Raw genomic sequence first — 18,533 nt, forward strand, 5'->3', positions numbered from 1 at the left:
CAAGCCCACATGGTGGTGGTCTTATGAGAGGCATCAGGGCTGCTAGGGTTAGCTGGAAAAAACTCGTGAGAAGCAGAGAGAGGGGCAAGCAGCGGCAGATGGGTGACGGCGGTGTAACCGTCCTCTGCTTTTCGGGTGCGTGGGGCTCGAAGGCGTTGTCGTCACGTATATCTTGGAGGTTCGCTCCTTCTCCCTGGAGGGTGCACAAAAAACTGCTTTCTCCTTTGGTTCCTCTTGGTTCCCCATGGATTTCTCACTAATCTTGGTTGCCATCTCTAAGCCGGAGCCTTGAGGTGCTCGTGCTTTGGCTCTGGTGCTTCGGTGTGTGGAGGGATTATGTGGAGGAGCTTCAAAGTTGTGGTTAGTTGAAGCTGTGATTGTCGAGGCTCGCCCGCACGCGTCGACACGGTGCGGTGAGGCTTTGTATCTCCGTCTTTCTCTCGTCGACGGCAATTGGAGGGTGATTGGATTTCTAGGACATTGGCTATATAGTCGTGCCTTGCCTCGGTCTTCTATGCTTTTCAGTATATTACTTTGTGAGTATTTTCTCCTTCTTTTGTTCTTGATAGCACAGGTATATTCATGTTAATACTCGATGATGAATAATGGTGCTGAGATTGAGCACGATTTTTTGGGCTTTTTCTAGGTTCTCTTGCTAGCCCATTTGCCTTTGTGCGGCCCAAGCCCACGTGGTGGTGGTCTTAGACTATCCCCAACCATATTCCCTTCATTTTGTTCCCTTCCCGATTCCCTTCCCCGTTCCTATTTCCTTTATTTCCTCTCATCTCCAACAGCTTCCCTTCGAGGGGAATCGCGAGGGAACGGAGAGAGAATCCCATCCTGAAGGGAATGACCCTGGGAATCCCGTCGTGAAGGGAACCGTGAAGGGAAACCGTTGGAAGCGCTGAAGGGAACGGGAATCCCTTCACGACGGGAATCTGCCCGTGAAGAGACTCCCTTGGGCTTGGTCTTATGGGAGGCATCAGGACTGCTAGGGTTAGCTTCTGGGAAAAACACGTGAGAAGCAGAGAGAGGGGCGAGGGGCGGCAGATGGGTGAGGACGGCACAACAGTCCTCCGCTTCCTTCAGGTGTGTGGGGTTGGAAGGCGTCGTCGTCATGTATATCTTGGAGGTCAGCTCCTTCTCCCTGGAGGGCGCACAGAAAACTACTTTCTCCTTTGGTTCCCCTCGGTTCCCCATGGATTTCTCACTGATCTTGGTTGCCATCTCTGAACCAGAGCCTTGAGGTGCTCGTGCTTTGGCTCTAGTGCTTCGATGTGTGGAGGAGTTTCGAAGTTGGGGTTAGTCGAAGCTGTGATTGAGACTAGCCCGCACACGCCGATGCGGTGCGGTGAGGCTTTGTATTTTTGTCTTCCTCTCATCGACGACAACTGGCGGGTGATTGGATTTCTAGGACAGCGGCTGTATAGTCATGCCTTGCCTCGGTCTTCTATTCTTTTCAGCGTATTACTTTGCGAGTATTTTCCCTTCTTCTGTTCTTGACAGCATAGGTAGATTCATGTTAATAATCGATGATGAATAATGGTGCTGAGACTGGGCATGATTTTGAGTTCAGCTAGTTAGACATGTACATTCTAGTCTCTCGGTGATATTTGGCAACCCCTAGATGTTTTAGTTGGTGTATATATATTTGATCTGGTCTTATAGTTTGGAAATCATGTTTTGATTTGGTTCTCCAAAGAGCTGCCTGTTTGGTGTCTCCCGGGACAGTGTGGTTGTTAGTACACAGCATGCTTACTTTTGATTCTAGATATGATAGCTGATTTAGCTATTAAGTTTTGTCTCTGTTTATGCTATACTTTGCTTCCTCTGGTCAGAATAATTACTCTCTGTTTGGGACAGCGGCACTGTTCTTCAATCTTGATGATGGTTTAAATCTAGAGAATCCGTTCAGGTTTTAGATCTAGCTGATGTCTTAGTAAGCTGTCCAGTCAGTGATATTTCAATAGAAGCAGGATTTGAATGTCTTACGACCAACTGTTATATTATTTCTGAGAGCATTTTCATAATTATTGTCTACCTGCTGTCTATTTCAAGATGAACACATGATAATTGGTACTGTTTCTAATGACTTGCTGTCTTTTGTTCTAAGGTCATATGTTTTGAATACCTACTGCTTTACTCTTGTATTTCGATATGTGGTATAAAATCCATGCTCATATTATCGCACTGCTATTTACAACAATTATTTATGGCCCAATATTAAGCAAATTTTACTTCTTTTTCCTGAACTAGAATTGTCTGTACAAGCATGCTGTTTTCCTTAGTCTCTGAGCATACATGGTCTGCTTCCAGTTCTGTGCCTGTTGTAGCACCTCTGATGGCCATGTTCTCTATAAAACGAATTTCATCTTCGTGGCTGCTGACAAACTTCATCTGGTTTTGAACAATATTACTTTCATTAGTACTATATCGATGACAGAAAATGTCTATAGAGTGTATAGAGATGCATAGTAAAAACACACTTACAAGTTCCTTGGACAGACTATTCAGAAATCTATCTATTTTTGCTTGATGCTTCAGGAAAAATGGACGCAGGTATCTTCGGTATACATGCTTTGATCCCTGAACCGAAAAGAACATAGCTATCGGTACAACAAAAGCAACAAATTCTATCGAAACATTCATTATTGAAGATACAGTAAGCACCAAAAAATAGTGACACTTGTAGTAAAATATGATGACATTATATGTCCAAAAGGCAGCACAAATCTTGTCACAAAAAGCATGGACATGATTTTTAAAAGAGGCCAAAAGTATATATTTTTCCTAAGCACTAGAAAGGAAAACAACATATATAGAGCTTTGATCTCAAGTTCACAACAAACTCCTAATAAGAGAGGACTGGAATGGGCTTCAGCTATATAATCACAACAGCAATGTTCTTGAAAGTTGAAAGGGGAAAAAGATTGTGCTGAGCAATGCAAAGAAAGCAGTGCTATTTGAGATACAGGTCATATCACAGAGAGGCAAACAGCACTAGTCAAACCTATAAGAAATTTGGAGGGAGGAAGGGCAAGGGAAAAGGGTGAGGGAGTTTTGACAACTTACACCATTTGAAGGGTTCTGGAGCCACGCAAGGATAGCAAACTTCGTATGATAATAGAGAGGAACACTGCAGAACAGCAACGGAACAATGTTCAAATAGTTTCTAAGGCAGGTAGAATTGAAAACAACACACTAATGTCAAATGTATAGCAAAATTACAAGACATGTTACTTATGTCAAATGGAAATCATAATAAAATGCACAGACAATGTTACGAAATGAGAATGCGGTAGTGGGAAATGCGAACTGAGAATGATACTTATGCCAAATGTATAGCACAATTACAAATTGCAGCAAGTTGCTGAAGGCTTTTTAACTCAAATGAAATGACTCTGAATGCACCATTTTCTGTAAGTCACTGTATCATTCCCATATATCAGTCAGTGTGCGCCTTCAGGCAACCCTCTCTTTTACATAATTATGTCCTTTCTGTTTGTAGCTATGGCAGCAACAATGAATTTACTGTTTAGGCCCTTGTCATGACACTCCACTCGGGCATTCTAACTTTCTAAGAGCAACCAGCAAGGACTGCAGTGCAACCTGCGTGAGGGCTTTAACCAGAAGTTTTTTCTTAAAGGTGGCAAGAGTACATGGAGTTTAATACAAGGTTGCAAGGAGTAGAATGAAAAGGTTACAAACAAATGCCCATGACTAGAGTAGTAGTAGTAGTAGTGTCATTGCTATTCATGGTTATGCTAACAAACAAGAAATAATTCTTTAATCATAAACATTTCAAACACCTCAATAACATCAGACATTCATACCTTGAAAGAAGCTTATCTACAAAGACTTCCACAATGCTAAAAGATCCACATGCTGCAAAACAATTCGAACAGGAGTTAATGTTGAGATAACAATTTTACAAGCAACAAGCAATGAACAAAAATCTTGACTGCAGATTTGGGACCAAAATAAGTGAATACATAGACAACTGCATTTTTATATTTGTTTAATTGATTCCATCTAAACTAAATTTTCTCACTCTTCTTATTTTTCTAGGAACATTCACATAAATTGTTATAACAGCAATCACATCACTTAAGTCTCTACACTAAAACCCAATAAGTCATACTGGCATTTCATCAGCTAAGGAATCATGAAAAGAGTGGGTCCTTTTGCAATTGCTACTTCACTGACATGAACATCATTTTTACTAAAACTAGTTGAGAAAGGTCAGCTGGATTTAAAAGAAAATTGATTGAATATACGATGAATGATTCCAGAAAGTACTGTGACATATCAATATAGTAAAAGAAGCTGCTTGAGGTAATGATGACAATTTTACTTAAAGTATCATCTTAATACAGACATGCCCAACACAAGAGCAACCACTCTTTCTCCTTTTCATCCTTCTATAGCTCTCAAAGTGGAGTACACAGGTAGACCAATCCCCACTGCACAACTGCATCAGCATGAAGTGAACGATGGATGAATTCCTTGCTAATAACTACGATACTACACACTATTGAAAAGATTGCCGGAATAAAATATTATTTTTATTTTATTCATTCCATTAGACCACCATGTAATTTAACATTATAATGTTGCCTAATAGCCAATAAGAATGTTGTAGCACAGATGATGCTCAGCTCAAAGAAATAATTATTTTCAACATAACAACTGATTGTAGAAAATTATAAACTGAAAACAATACAATGACAAAGTATAAACATCTGTGTAACCAGTTCATTAACATACAATATGGCACTATGGTACAGACATACAATAAGCTGTCAATCTTTTCTCACCAAAAAGTGTCAAACAACTTCCAACTTCCAATAAGCACAAGACGAAAATAAACAATATGGTAACGCAATGCTGGTAAATTTACTATGTTTAACAAGTACCTGGCTGTACGGATGACTATATTAGAGCTTAGTGGCGCCAGTAAGAGCCGCAAACCCACCTATGACAGCAAATACAGTTTTAACACGAAGCGTCAATAACTTTTGAGTTGCAAGTGCACAATCTGGAGGTCATGAAAGTAGCCAAGAATCTATCCCGAGAACTTATAGATAAGTTGTAAAATAGTATGCCAACTTATACATCCTTAAGTTTCTGGATTTCCTCCACGGTATTGCTTCATGCAAAATTAGGGATGACAAAACAGTGCTCTTATGGAATGATATGTGGAACAACTCTTGCCATAGAAAAGTCTTCCTAGACTCTTTTCTTTGGCAAAGAATGAAAACATATCAGTGGCACAGTTTAGAGAGGATATGTCGATTGAGAGTCACTTTCTTGTTCAGGCCATCTGCAAGATTCCATCAATCATCTGGACAAATGGCATTACCTGTGGGGATCCAATGTTTTTTCTGCTAGAAAATTCTATTACCTCTCTTACAAAGACACTTCTGTTCCGCTTCCTATCACTTGGATTTGGAAATCCAAATGCAGCAAGAAACTCAAAATCTTCACTTGGCTTCTCTTCATGGATCAGTTGAACACCAGAAACATTCTAAAAAGAAAAAAAATGCAAGATTGATGGAAATGATTACAACTACGTTCTCTGCAATCTCAGGGTGGAGACTGCCCTCCATCTGTTCTTCACCTGCTCTTTGCTGCTACATGTTGGAATCACCTCCTCTATAGCTGGGATCTTCAGGCTCAATTCTTTCTTATGATTAACAAAGCCAAGATGGTCTTTCCTCATGATTTCTTCATGGAAGCTTTTATCATCGCCGCTTGGAGCATATGGAAAAGGAGAAATGACCTCATCTTCAGGAATATTAACCCTTCGTTTGCTGGATGGAAAAGGGAATTCACAAATGAAGCTCACTTGCAACTTAGTAGGATGCGCGCTCCTCGGCATGATTCCTTTCGGACTTGGTTATCCTCTACTGCATAGCCCAATCCTGGTGGCTGCTGTTTTTGTTGGCTTTCTTTTCTTTCCTTTTTCCTTGGGCCTCTTCTTAAGGGCCTCGATGTACAATGGGATCTTTTTTCCTTTTGTTACATCCCTTATATTTATATATACATAGCATAGTAGGGGATTCCCTTACTGTTTTCGAAAAAAAAAACTTATTCATACAATCCATGGCTCAGCTTGCAAGCAATGTATCAGATTATCACCCTAACTCTCAGGAATTTGAATATTTACGTGCTGCATTCAGAGACACTGAAAACACTAGAGTTCCATGGTTCAAAAATTTGATTCCGGACCATTGGGAAACGGCATTTTTTCATTATTTTGGCACTGCTGACGTGGATTATCACGGCAAATAACCACTCTACCCCTCTCTCGTTTCTCCCTCATCTTCTCTCCTGGTGGTGTTTGGCGAGTCGGCCAGAGGCGCGAGTGGGAACTGTGTTGGCGCGGAGACTTTGGGAGCGAGGGCCACCGCTGGCACATCCGCCGGCGCGGGGATGGCGCGTCGCCGAAGAGCTCAGGCAGGAGCACCACTCCGTCCACCAATCGAGAGTTCCTGTGCGCGTCGACGGCGACGGCTCCTCCCTTGCTCCTCGTCTGCCACCCGTGCGCGCCACCGCCGCTGGCTCCTCCCCATACCTTCTCTACCACCCACGTGCGCCACTACAGGTTCCCCCGCAAGCATCGCCGCCCATCATGGCCGAGCCCCTTGCTCCGCCACATATCTCTGCCGCGCCCGTCACCGATAGCTCCGACCCGCCGTCGCCCGCCTCGTCAACCACTACCACCGAGCACCTGTGTGCTCCTCGCTCCCTCCATGGCTCCCAAGAATACGCCTCCTCCCACAGCCACCATGATCGACGACATGATGGGGCTGAGGCCGCGGTGCACGCCAAAGATGCTGTCACGCTCCACTTCCATGGGGCTCGTCGTCGACAGGAGGACGACGAGGGCGATGCACCACCACCAGCAGCGCACGTGAGGGAGGAGTTGGCGGTGGCGGTGTGTGTGAGAGGAGCCGGCGGCGACACGCGTGTGCGATATAGGAGGTGCGGGGTAGAGTGATCATTTCCCATGGATTACCACATCAGCCGGTGCAAAGAAAGAAAAAATACCACATGACGGTGAAAAATTGCTCAAAATAGCAAATGAGTAAGTTTCTATGGTCCAGTGATATTTTAGCAAATCATCTCGAGAGAGTTGCTTTTAGGAGTGTGTCATTGGTCAGTGGCAAACAAATAATTATAAACTCATGACCGCCTTGGGTCATTACAATTTGGTCCCCGGTTAGTTGATGATTTATACCGCTTCTTTGGAGTAGTCTTGAAACAGGAAATTCGAGTCTAAATCAACCTCATCCAAACTCCAAACAAGACACGGGAATAGTTCGAATCCCCACCAAATTCCCTAAAACCCCCTCTATTTCAAACAAGTGTGGTTTTCACACCTACCCAAAATGTCATGCACTAGAGGTATTTGCTCTTGTAACTACTAGAGCATGTACAATAAGGTGCTTAGAAAAAATTGATTTTTTTCTCAACTGTAATAGCATAAGTATTTAGATAGAGGGCAAGATGCTTACTTAAGCATTGCTGCTTATATTAATACTAACAAGATAGTTAACAATATTTAAGCACATATAGTCTTTGTTAAGATTGAAAATTATAATTTTTATATAGATGTTTAACACTCTTTTTCTTTAAACACCTAGCTATAAATATTTAGTATTGTTCATGCCATTAGAAGTTACAATGTATTACTCATTCTAATCACAAATGCCCATGTTTTGGACAAGATTTGATCAAAATGTTAGCACTTTGACTATCAATAACAATTAAAATATTTAGTTTTAAACATAAAAATCATATGTGTGGATTTGTCTTAAAAATTCTTTCATAATCTTATAAATTTATTATATTTTAATAGAAAACAATGATCAAGGTATATTCAGAGATAATGCCATGTCTAAAACATCAAATATTTTTGTCTAGGGAGTAGCTCTTTTAAACATTTGTGCTGACAGGTGGGTTCGGTTGCGAGAATTGGTTTTGTATCAATTAAACCACCTTGGGCGTGTTTGATTACCTGCATAAGGTTTTATAGAGCTGTAGTGTATATCCTGGATGAGGGAAAGCAGACTAAAGAGGTTTGTATTCTAGAAAAGAAGAGTGTTTGGTTGACTGCAGCTGCTAATGCAGGCTAAGCTGAGTTTGTAATTGGTAGATCGAATATGAGACTGTATAAAGGTTCGATGTGCTAAAAAGGTGATTGGTTGGTCACGTTTGGCAAATATTTAACATTTTTTAAGGTACCGAAACATGAACCTATCATCTTTTTTCACACGGAACATACCATTTCTTGACGACAAAAAAAACTCATGAACTAATGAGCAACACTGTCTTTACACAGATCTGACTACACGAACAAAAAAAAAGACCCTTACACTCGAACAGATATTAAATTAATCGGCATTTGCCTTCTCCACCACTGTCTACTGATCCTTCATCGATCTCTCTGACTCGCTGCCTACCCCAAATTTCAGCCACAAGCTGTACAGAGTGAGAAATTGAACAGAAATTTCAGCATCTCAGGCTTCAGGCCACGAGGGAACATGAATTTGGAAAGGCATGCAGTAACCCAACGAAGCATGACTCAGATATGAAGCACAAGAGGAACACACGAATTCACATATTTCCCGGGGAAAAAACTGCATGAAACCGAAACACAAACAATTCAACATCTGAGTTAATCGATCGTATCAGTAATCAAATTCTGTTGTAACAGCATGCCATAAAACAACTTTTGTCCCAATCAAGTCGTGGTAGGTTAGAGATAAAACTCACAAGATCCGACTAAAAAGATAATGAGAAAACAATAATGATAAATGCACGCAATACTGGTAGCAATTACATATGAGACTTCAATGTGAACAAAACATAGCCTAGAGAACAAAAAACCACACTTCTGAAATCCTAGACCTGATACTGTAAGCAGTTGGCTACCTGAATAAATTAAGATCAGAGTGTATAAATGCTGTGTGCGATATGAACGGGACATTTGGGTACATTCCAGCAAGAGCACACCGCATGCACTCGAGCACTGAGAAGATCTGTATAAACGCGATCGACATCCAGAAGTACTGCATGGGCTTCCCCTGATACACGATGCCTGGCATCCAGGTGCACATGGTGGCCACTGCTTGGGAGCCGGTGTCCAGGAGGATAGCCAGGATTACGTGGAACCTTAGGAAGTGTGGCGACCATTTTCGTCTCACAACGAAGAAGTAGACTGTCATAAATATCACCAGGAAGAGCCACCCAGGAAGTAGTGTCATGGTGTCGATGAAGGTGTACAATAGCGAAAACCCCTGCAAGTATGTGTGCAGCTGGTAGATGGCGTCAGCATAAGACCACATGTTGTGGAGTGGCAGCAAGTATGGCACACAAGCTAGAGTTCTCCACCACCATCTGGGTTTGGAAGTCAGCTCGGGGTAGCTGAATGATGCCAGAGAGGATGCTCGACAACCAACTTCAGGCCTTAGATGCTGATTGTGCCATGTTGATAGTGATGGAATGCTCTTGATAGAGTTCACACTTGGGAATGACGTACGCATACAATGATGGAAGGAATCAACAACAACTACAAAACATAGGTGATGATTAGAGTCAAATTCATTCTAGTAATTAGGCGCCAGAATAAAATAATGTGACAATTGAATTTATGGAGAAACTCCTGAATAGTACACAAATTGGGATTTATAACACTGGCAAAATGCTTTCACTTCCAATATTTATCGGCAACATCAAACCAATGGAGATAGCTAAAGCAAGGTCCTCGATTTAGATACCAGGACGATCACCTCCACCGGCTGAAACTGGATTCCAGCAGGTTGTCAGTGGGATTCAGTGACAAAATAAAAAATATTGTTTTGAAAAATAAAAATAAAATCTAAAAAAAGGACAGTCTTCTTCTCACCCATAACAGCATGACTCCAAGAATCTCTCACTAAGCTTGTGTATCAAACTGGGACAGTATTCTTGTCGGAGGATAAACTTCACAAGTAGGGATTCGGAGGGACCCCTTTGAGATTCGGTCGGAGGATGAATCTGAATCTACCTCGTATGTGAAATAAATGGGAGTAAATGAGATGCAGGTGGGAAATAAATGCTCAGAGGATTTTAGATAGGTTCGGTCCGCACGGAGCGTAATACCTTACTCCTGTATGTATGCTATAAATGCTCTATAAATGCCTCTCTGAGGATCTCTTGTGTTACAAAGATGTTTGTCTAAGTCTAGAGCATTGTGCTTCTTGTTCTTCGTCCTGAAGAAGTCGTTGTCTTCTGTGCGGTCTGCAGTGAGCTTGATTGTACTACTCTCTTGGTCTCCCCTCTCCGGGGAGCCCACCCTCCTTTTATACCCGCCGGGGCGGTTAGCGCGCACAGAAAGGATGACGCGAGTTCCAAGACGTCATAAATGGAAAGCAACCATCATGGGCTGCAGTTTAATGTGATGGGGGGTTGAAAACGCGCCCCGTCCGGTCCTGTCGTCATCATCCCTCTTTTCAACGGGTGCCGCGGGGATGGCCCACCGGGCAGCCACCGAGCACCCCGCGTGCCCGCCCGGTCAGAGCGAACCTGACACAGCAGAGCGGCAGGCGATATGCCTCGAGCCTTGCGACGATATCCCGAAGCGCGCCGGATGATGTGCGATGGAACCCGCCGTATTAAATGCCCCCACGCCTCCCTACCAGGCTGTGGCAGGGACTGACAGCAGGCGTGGGGGAGTGGTTGGAAGTGACAGGCCACGCGCCCTCTTAAATGCAGCATCGGGCCTCTCGCCAATTGACACCTCACCGCCGAGCCCATGCGGGGACCACCGGCGAAGGACTTCTCAGATCCTTGGGGAACTGTGAGTGCTCGAGGACTACTGTTCATAGCCCCGAGCACTCTCTCCCGGATATGCCCTTTCTTGATCCTCGGGGAACTCGGGTGCTCGGGGACCACTGTTCATGACCCCGAGCGCCCTCTCCCGGAACTGTATATGCTCGGGTCATCGGGGAACTCGGGTGCTCGGGGACCTCTGTTCATGGCCCCGAGCGCCCTCTCCCGGAACTTGATCTTCTCGGGTCCTCAGGGAACTTGGGTGCTCGGGGACCACTGTTCATGACCCCGAGTACCTTCTCCCGGAACTTGGTCTTCTCAGACCTCGGGGAGATAATCCCCGAGGGAGGGCGCCACGTGGCACTCTGCTGTCCTGGCCTCGGCACTCGGGAACCCCTGGTTCCCATGTCACCGACAATTCTTCTCACCCATAACAGCATGACTCCAAGAATCTCACTAAACTTGTGTATCAACATGCAACTAAAATTCGGTACTTATTCAGGTATATTTCAATGATTCCTACTCCCAATTTTTACGTAAGCAACTCTATCTGAATTTGTTACAAAGTGAAATCTTGTAATCCCTGCACACCTAATGCTGTTGGGTTGTTTGTGATTGAAAGAACTACGATTTACCAGAAAGGTGGTTCACTAGAGTAGCAGTATGGGATGCTATTAGGTATGCCATTTCTTCAAAATTCCATGGAGAACACATAACCTGTATCCCAGAATCGGTTTTGGTTAGATGAATCAGGTATGACGTTTCCAGGTGAGTATAGCATCAGACAACTTAGTAAAAAGCAAGAGATGCACAAGATTGTGTAGTGCACGAGCAGCAAATGTGGAGCACATGCAAGTGATACTCAGTTAGTTACAAAAGATAAGCTACATAAGATCACTCTGTCCACATCCTCAATTAGTTTGTTTCTGCTCCCACTCAGCTATACTACACTACACCCACCTTCTCCGTGTTCTACACTACCTTTGTGGCACCGCTTCTCGTCGTCTTTTCTTTCCTCGCTCCAGCTCACTCTAGCTTCATACGTATTCTGATACGACCTGTGCTAATGATCACTTAGATCGTCGTTCGCTCTCTGCCTACTGTATTTTCCTTAGATCCTCTTTGGTTGCCTGGAAAACCAAGAAGCAGATAGTCGTTTCCCGTTCGAGTGTTGAGGCTGAGTTGCGGGATATGACGGCGTTGACAGCTGAGGTCACCTAGCTACGGTGGCTCCTTGAGGATTTCGGTGTGACAGTTACTGCACCGACTCCTCTCTCCTCTGATAGCACCGGTGCGATCAGTATTGCTCGGGATCCCGTGAAGCACGAACTTACCAAACACATCAGAGTTTATGCTTCGTACATGAGATCGCAGGTGCAGGACGAGGTTGTCTCTCTTCACTGTGTGCCTTCAAAACTTCAGTTAGCAGATTTCTTCATGAAAGCACAGAAGAGGGCACAACACAGCTATTTCCTCTCCAAACCTAGTATTTTGTAGATCCACCATGAGTTTGAGAGGGGTGTTAGATACATGTATATGTAGCTTGGTTTTTCCGTCTAGTTGGAGGAGTTTTCTGCATATGTACCTTGTACATCTAGCCCCTTTGGGCATGGAATAGAGTTGAGTTGCATAATTCCAACATGAAGAAACCCATATTTTCAGTAAATAGTCCTCCCACCTTTTGTTCCAACAAAGAAACAGTAGAACTTTGCTTTGGGCACAATGATCTATGTTGAATGGGAAGATCTTTTGGGCGTCTGAAGATGCATGCAGTTTGTCAAAAGATTGAGCTCATATTTTATTGTCTAGAAAGTATTGAGACGAGTTTTAGACTAGTGAAGAAAGGCTTGCATTAAGAATTTTTTTTTAGAAAGAATGCCAGCGCTACACTATAAAAGTATGGGGGTAATTCACAATCACTGATAATAAAGAGGATATAACAGCAGAAAATCAAGAAAGCACTGTGGGCAATAAAAGAGGATTTGCAGCAAATTTGACCAAAAGAAAATAGATTTGGCATATTCCTACCTCTTACAGCTTGTGCAGAAAAATTCTTCCTCTTAACATGAAACTGAGTGCTCTTCAGACTTGATGATCTACAAGGAAAGGCTAGCAGCTGAGCATTTCCAGAAGATAAGCCCTGACAGAGAACCATCTTGCATGTGCGCGGCCTTGCACAATTACCTGTGCAGACATGTAAACGAATTTAGATTTTAGATAGTGTTTGGTTTGACACTAGTAACTGGAAATGCGAAGGGAATGGATGAACCAAATATAATGAGCTTCAGTCGTGTAACGGTATGAAAATTCAATGCAGCGTTTGGTTTACCCCAACTAACATTTTGAAATTGTTATGCAAACACAAAATTGAAGAGACAAAATAACTGAAGTCATCATCAGGCTGTCAGATTCTATAGGACTTAACGTTGGGCATGGGGGTTCAGTCGTTCAGATAAACCCCGCAAAAAAAATCAGAAAATAAACCAGGCCACCCAAACTAGTGCGTACTACAACAAACGAAATCGGCGACGAACTGGACAGGCTGGAGAGAAGGAAACAGCCCGCGCGATTCGTCCGAGCAAGCTAGGCATCCTATTATAACCAATAGCAGAATGAGTCGACTCCTCGCGTCCAGACGGATCTCCACCCAACGCCGGTGGCCTGCAGGGACGACGAGGACGCCGACGGGAGAAGGAAGAGGAGAGGAGTGTGGCTGCTGTCCAAGGAAGGATACCCGGATGTGGGTCGAGGAGTGCTCGATCGGCGCGGCGGACGGTGGTGACCCTTGGGACCGGAGTCAGGCTGGTGCGTTCCGGCGAACCGGAGGAGTAGGCCGGACGCCGGAGTGGCTGGGCAAGCGACGCCCAAGTCGGGATGGTGAAGTCCCCCGGTGCGTAGGAAAAGATAGGATTCTTCCGTTGCAGACCAGCCCCTGAAGTTTCTGGAATTCACTGTCGAAGACGAAGGTTCTCCATCAACAGAGTCGACCTTTTTATTTTTATTTTTTTAATCTAAAATTGTAAATATACATGTCTATTTTGAAATTTTGCAACTCTATACACAGACCTGTTGCCTTTCAACATACGAAAGGTTTAAAAAAATAAAAATGTAATGCAATGCTCTCAAATTTTAAAATACTATTAAAATAGTCATGAAAATTTCTAAAAATAAATTATAGTGTGGAGGATGCTATTATCTAGTCTCAAAAAAATTTCAGACAAAAATATGACTTGTACAATAAAAAATACAAATTTTAGGAAACAAAAAGATCTAAAATTTGTCTTTTTAATTTCTTATTGTACAAGTAATTATTTGAGTTAATTTTTTTAAGAGGTAGATGATAGCATAATCTACACATAAAATTTGTTCCTAATTGTTCATGACTATTTCGATAATGTTTTGAATTAAAAAATATTAGAATATAATATTTTTTATTTTTAAATCTATCATTTGTTGGAAGTACGACATATAGAGAAGTATAATATTTTTAAAAAACACATATATTTGTAATTTTTGAATTTAAAACACATATAATTTTTTGAATTTTTGAATTCCTAACAGTCTCCCTCTCTTAGGTAGCGTAGTTGCCAATACGAGCCCATACTTACACGTTACACGAGACGCTACTGGACAGGGTCTCGTCTATTTAGATAATTAAATGGAACAAACTTGTACAGGATGTAGCATCTAGACCCCTAAGAAAAAGGTAAGGGTTTCGGTGATTAATGACAACCATATCATTGTGATTAATATTTCAGCTTTTAAGGAACAAAGAAAGACTTAATTGTCAATGGTGACTTTACACTCTTGCCTATTAAAAGAGTTATGTGATAATCAAAGGACCAGAACATGAAGGATAAGGATCTTCTAGATCTAAGTGTCACAAGGAGATGAAGGACACTTAGAGTAGTATAGGTTCTTTTTAATCTTAGTCTTTTGACCGTACTATAAAGAGTGGCTAAGAATTGTAGCTTGACTTAGGAGAGTCTAGACATAGTCGATACACACTTGTGACTTTCTATTACTAGGTTAACCTCAGAAAATCATTGGTTCCAAATCTCGAAGGTAGAACTCAAAATTGCTCTGAAATAGATAAAATCAGTAAAATTTCAGTTCACCGGATGATCCTCTGATGTCAGAGTGAGTTCACCGGAGTAAATTCTTAAGAGTTCTGACTTGAAAAATTGTTGAAGACCACGCTGGATAGTCCGGCGTTCGATAGGTGAAATCACCGGATAAATAGAAAGCCTTGAAGTCCAGAACAATTTCTATACACCGGATAGTCCGGCGTAGTAAAGATGATCACCGGATGAATTTTTACAGAGAGGTTGTAAACTATCATCTGGCCCATTTTAATGCACCGGATGATCCGTTGTAGGCCAGGATTAATCACCGGAGTTTTAACGGCTAATGGAACAGTTAACGGCTATTTTGTCAGAAGTATTAGCATCGGATATTCCGGTGTGAAGCGTGTTATTCACACCGGACCTTCCGGTGTTAAGAAAAATTCTGGGTTGTTAGGCAACGGCTAATTTTCAATCCATAGCCTATAAATACCCACCCATTTGGACATCTCTGGTGCTCTTGCGACCCTGTAGCAGTTCATACACTTGGTGTGTCATTTAGAAGCAAGAGATAGAGCACTTGTGTCCATTTTAAATTCTTAGTTGAGGATTAAGGACTTGCTTGAGTGCTTGAAGAGTAACAAGTGTGCATCTAGCTGTTGTCTAGGCTTGGTCTTTGTCAAGTGAAGCTTGAGGCTTGTTATTCTTGATGGTTGGCAACACCTAGACGGTCTTGGTGATAACAGGATTTCTCGGTGAGCTCTTGGAGGAATTGTGGGAGCCCCGGGAAAAGAGTGTGTACTTGGTTTGATACCCGCCAATCCGGAGATGAAGAAGGGGTAATCAAGAGAGAGCACTTGAGCCTTGGTGACTCAAGGGGGAGCGACATCCTTGGTGGATGCTCCAACGAGGACTAGGGGGAAGTGCCAACTTCTCAAAACCTTGGAAAAAAATCGGTGTTGTCTTCTCCAACTCTTTACTTTCTTGCATCTTATTTTGAGCTTTGTTATTATTGCAAGTTCCTCTTAAGAATTATCTTTCTTAGTTAATCCTTGCTTAGTTAGCTATCTTGTGCTTAGTTAAAATTCCTTACTTATGTTTTTTTTAAATTTCATTTGGTCAAGCGATAGTTAATTTAAAGTTTTTTTTAATATCTTAATTCACCCCTATCTTGAACTATTCGATTCTTTCACAAGATATGGTGGTATAAATTTTATAAATATTCTCTCAATGCTGAACGGCTGGCTACGCGGAACGACCTTGTCCAGACCGATTGTCACGCTGTGAACAGTAACCGTATATGAACAGTACTCAGAATTTTCTGTTTTTCACAATAGTGGTATTTTGTTGTTTAAAAATTATAGAATTTTATATGTGTTCTATAATCTATGTATAACTCATTTTAATTAGATTAAAAAACGTCTATGTAGTATTGAAACCAAAATTCTCTAAAACAATCTATTTTTATAACTTCTAACAATCGTTATGGACTCAAATAAAATTTTAAAAATCTAAAAAAATCACTAATATTTTTCTTATTTGATGGAATAATTTTTAAAATTATTTCCAGCACTAGGTTATATAGTGAAAAAACGAGTTCATTTGTAATGCTCTCTATGTATGTATTTTTATCATCCTATACAGTCTATCCAATATTAACTCATTCAGCCAACCACACAGAATCATGTACCAAGTCATCACATTCCATACAAACTGTAAGACCCTGATCCTGGGATCTCCTGTACCTCATGTATATGTCCCTAGATCAAGTAGCTGATACGCACAGTATAACAGTTATAGTATTATAGTCAAACTTCGTATATATATTAAGGTTTAGAATACAAAAGGTTACGAACCATATTGTATATTACAAATCTGGCCTAGCGACCAACAAAACACAGCTATATCTAGAGGGTTTCAGTCTTGTTAGGGGCTACACATCACTCCGCAATCCCTACCATTATATCTGGTGTACCTTTAGTACCACACAACTTTTAGCGGATTGAGATAGTAACCTCATCATACATACATCTAGTCTGCACACTCATTCATCAAGACATACGTACCCAGAGTCTAATTATCAGGGTTACTATTTTTGCATGTCCATGACCGTGGACACAGCTATTCGAATAGGTTTATACTCTGTAGATGTTGTACATTGTAACCGCACGATATGCTCAGCCTCCAATCGTTGCAAGCGGAGGAGCGAATCATACCGAGACACTTCAATCGTCTTTCCTATCGGGCTTTTCTACGAAATTTAACCCTATGTGTCAGAGGCCATGTATTGAAGTCCAGCCCCCTTTTTAAGCTTAGGTCAGTTCTAGCAACTTTCAAACAGAGGGACAGATGACTACTTTTTTGCTCGCTGCTCCCAGCCTCCTAGTATAATATCCAACTCAGCTTGGTGAAGGAGAAGTCAAGTCATGTCCATTCAGGACGCATGATTGCACAAGGGTGGCTAAGCATGACGACGCAATGACTTAGTTCTTAAACAGTCAAGGCATGCATCTTCTGGCAATGAATACCATAGAGGTAACTCAAGCCCCCAAGAGCATCCTAATCCAGAGTACTACTCCACCTATCCCCGTCAAAACAATGTTCACCTATGTTTACACATCACCCACCATATCCCACACGACATCAAGGATTTCAACCATCACTGAATTCACAACCATAAAAAAAATTATGGTATATGTGTTATCATTGACAACAGTAAATCTTATCTTCGAGTAGATGTGTTTTAAAGGCGACGTCTCCAAGGAGACGTATTCAATCCTAAGCATGCTAGAAATCAAGGCGTCGTCCAACGTTAATATACATAATAATAGGTCAATCCTAGGGTGATATGTATTCTAGATGATGACATGTTAAGGTATGATAATTGTTTGATAGGATTAACTACTATAAACATTTTGTAAAAACGCAATACATAGCACATACGACAATAAGTCAAGTTTTAGTTGATCATGTAGATTATTTGAAAACATAGGTTTACTATGATCAAGCAGATAGGATTTACCTTTTTCAAAGTTTTATTCAAGATCTTGGTTGTAGTCAGAATCTTTCTTGCTACTGACGATTCCTGCGCATCACTCGCATAATTCTAGCGGCTCTGCAATTGTGACTACAATCATTAACGAGCTATACTAAGGAAGAATAAAATAATACCAAATGGAAAGATAAATGAGCCATAATGGATATCACGCTATGATGGATAGATAGATCTTAAATTTAGATGAATTTCGGTGAAAGAATCGCTGAAATCGGAGCTAGAACGGAGAAGTTATGACTTCCGAAAGATTTAATCTAATATAAATCGATAAAATATGAAATGATACTATTCGTAGGTGGGGCAAATGGGTGGGACCCACTGAACAGTAACTGGTGGGCCCACATAAATAGTACCTAATTGGGTCAAATTAGGCTGGGTCTGGGCTTGGATAGGCTGGACTGAGCTTGGGCTACACAGTACTGACCCATTCGGGTTAGGCTGACCAGTTTAGCAGGCTTTGAAGCTAGACCGGTCCATTGGGGCGCGACCTGTGGGTGGATGGGCTGGCCAGCTCGATCGGGCTGCGTAGCGCGGATGGCGACCCGACCACATGCGCGCGTGGGCATGCGAACGAAGTGAGCGGCGATGGGGGGGAA

General features: G+C 42.0%; 1 protein-coding gene and 1 pseudogene across 2 annotated transcripts; both read right to left on the reverse strand.

The window, feature by feature from the left end:
* Positions 1-2,045: 2,045 nt before the first annotated feature.
* LOC133890881 (HVA22-like protein k) lies at positions 2,046-4,969 on the reverse strand (annotated as a pseudogene).
* A 3,830-nt stretch (positions 4,970-8,799) lies between these two features.
* Positions 8,800-13,774, reverse strand: LOC133890880 (protein TIC 20-I, chloroplastic-like). 2 transcript variants are annotated; one of them, XM_062331502.1, is made up of 3 exons: positions 13,553-13,774; positions 12,847-13,002; positions 8,800-9,574 (listed from the first exon to the last, which is right to left on the reverse strand). In XM_062331502.1, the coding sequence occupies exons 2-3, from the start codon at positions 12,971-12,973 to the stop codon at positions 8,937-8,939; spliced, it is 765 nt and encodes a 254-aa protein (XP_062187486.1). In that variant the 5' UTR covers positions 12,974-13,002; positions 13,553-13,774; the 3' UTR covers positions 8,800-8,936. The 2 variants fall into 2 exon arrangements, with proteins under 2 accessions (XP_062187486.1, XP_062187485.1); XM_062331501.1 differs by having other exon boundaries at positions 8,800-9,577; positions 13,553-13,773.
* Between the last annotated feature and the right edge of the window lie 4,759 nt (positions 13,775-18,533).

This window comes from Phragmites australis, chromosome 14 (assembly GCF_958298935.1).
Source record: "Phragmites australis chromosome 14, lpPhrAust1.1, whole genome shotgun sequence".
In the NCBI taxonomy this organism is placed as follows: domain Eukaryota; kingdom Viridiplantae; phylum Streptophyta; class Magnoliopsida; order Poales; family Poaceae; genus Phragmites; species Phragmites australis.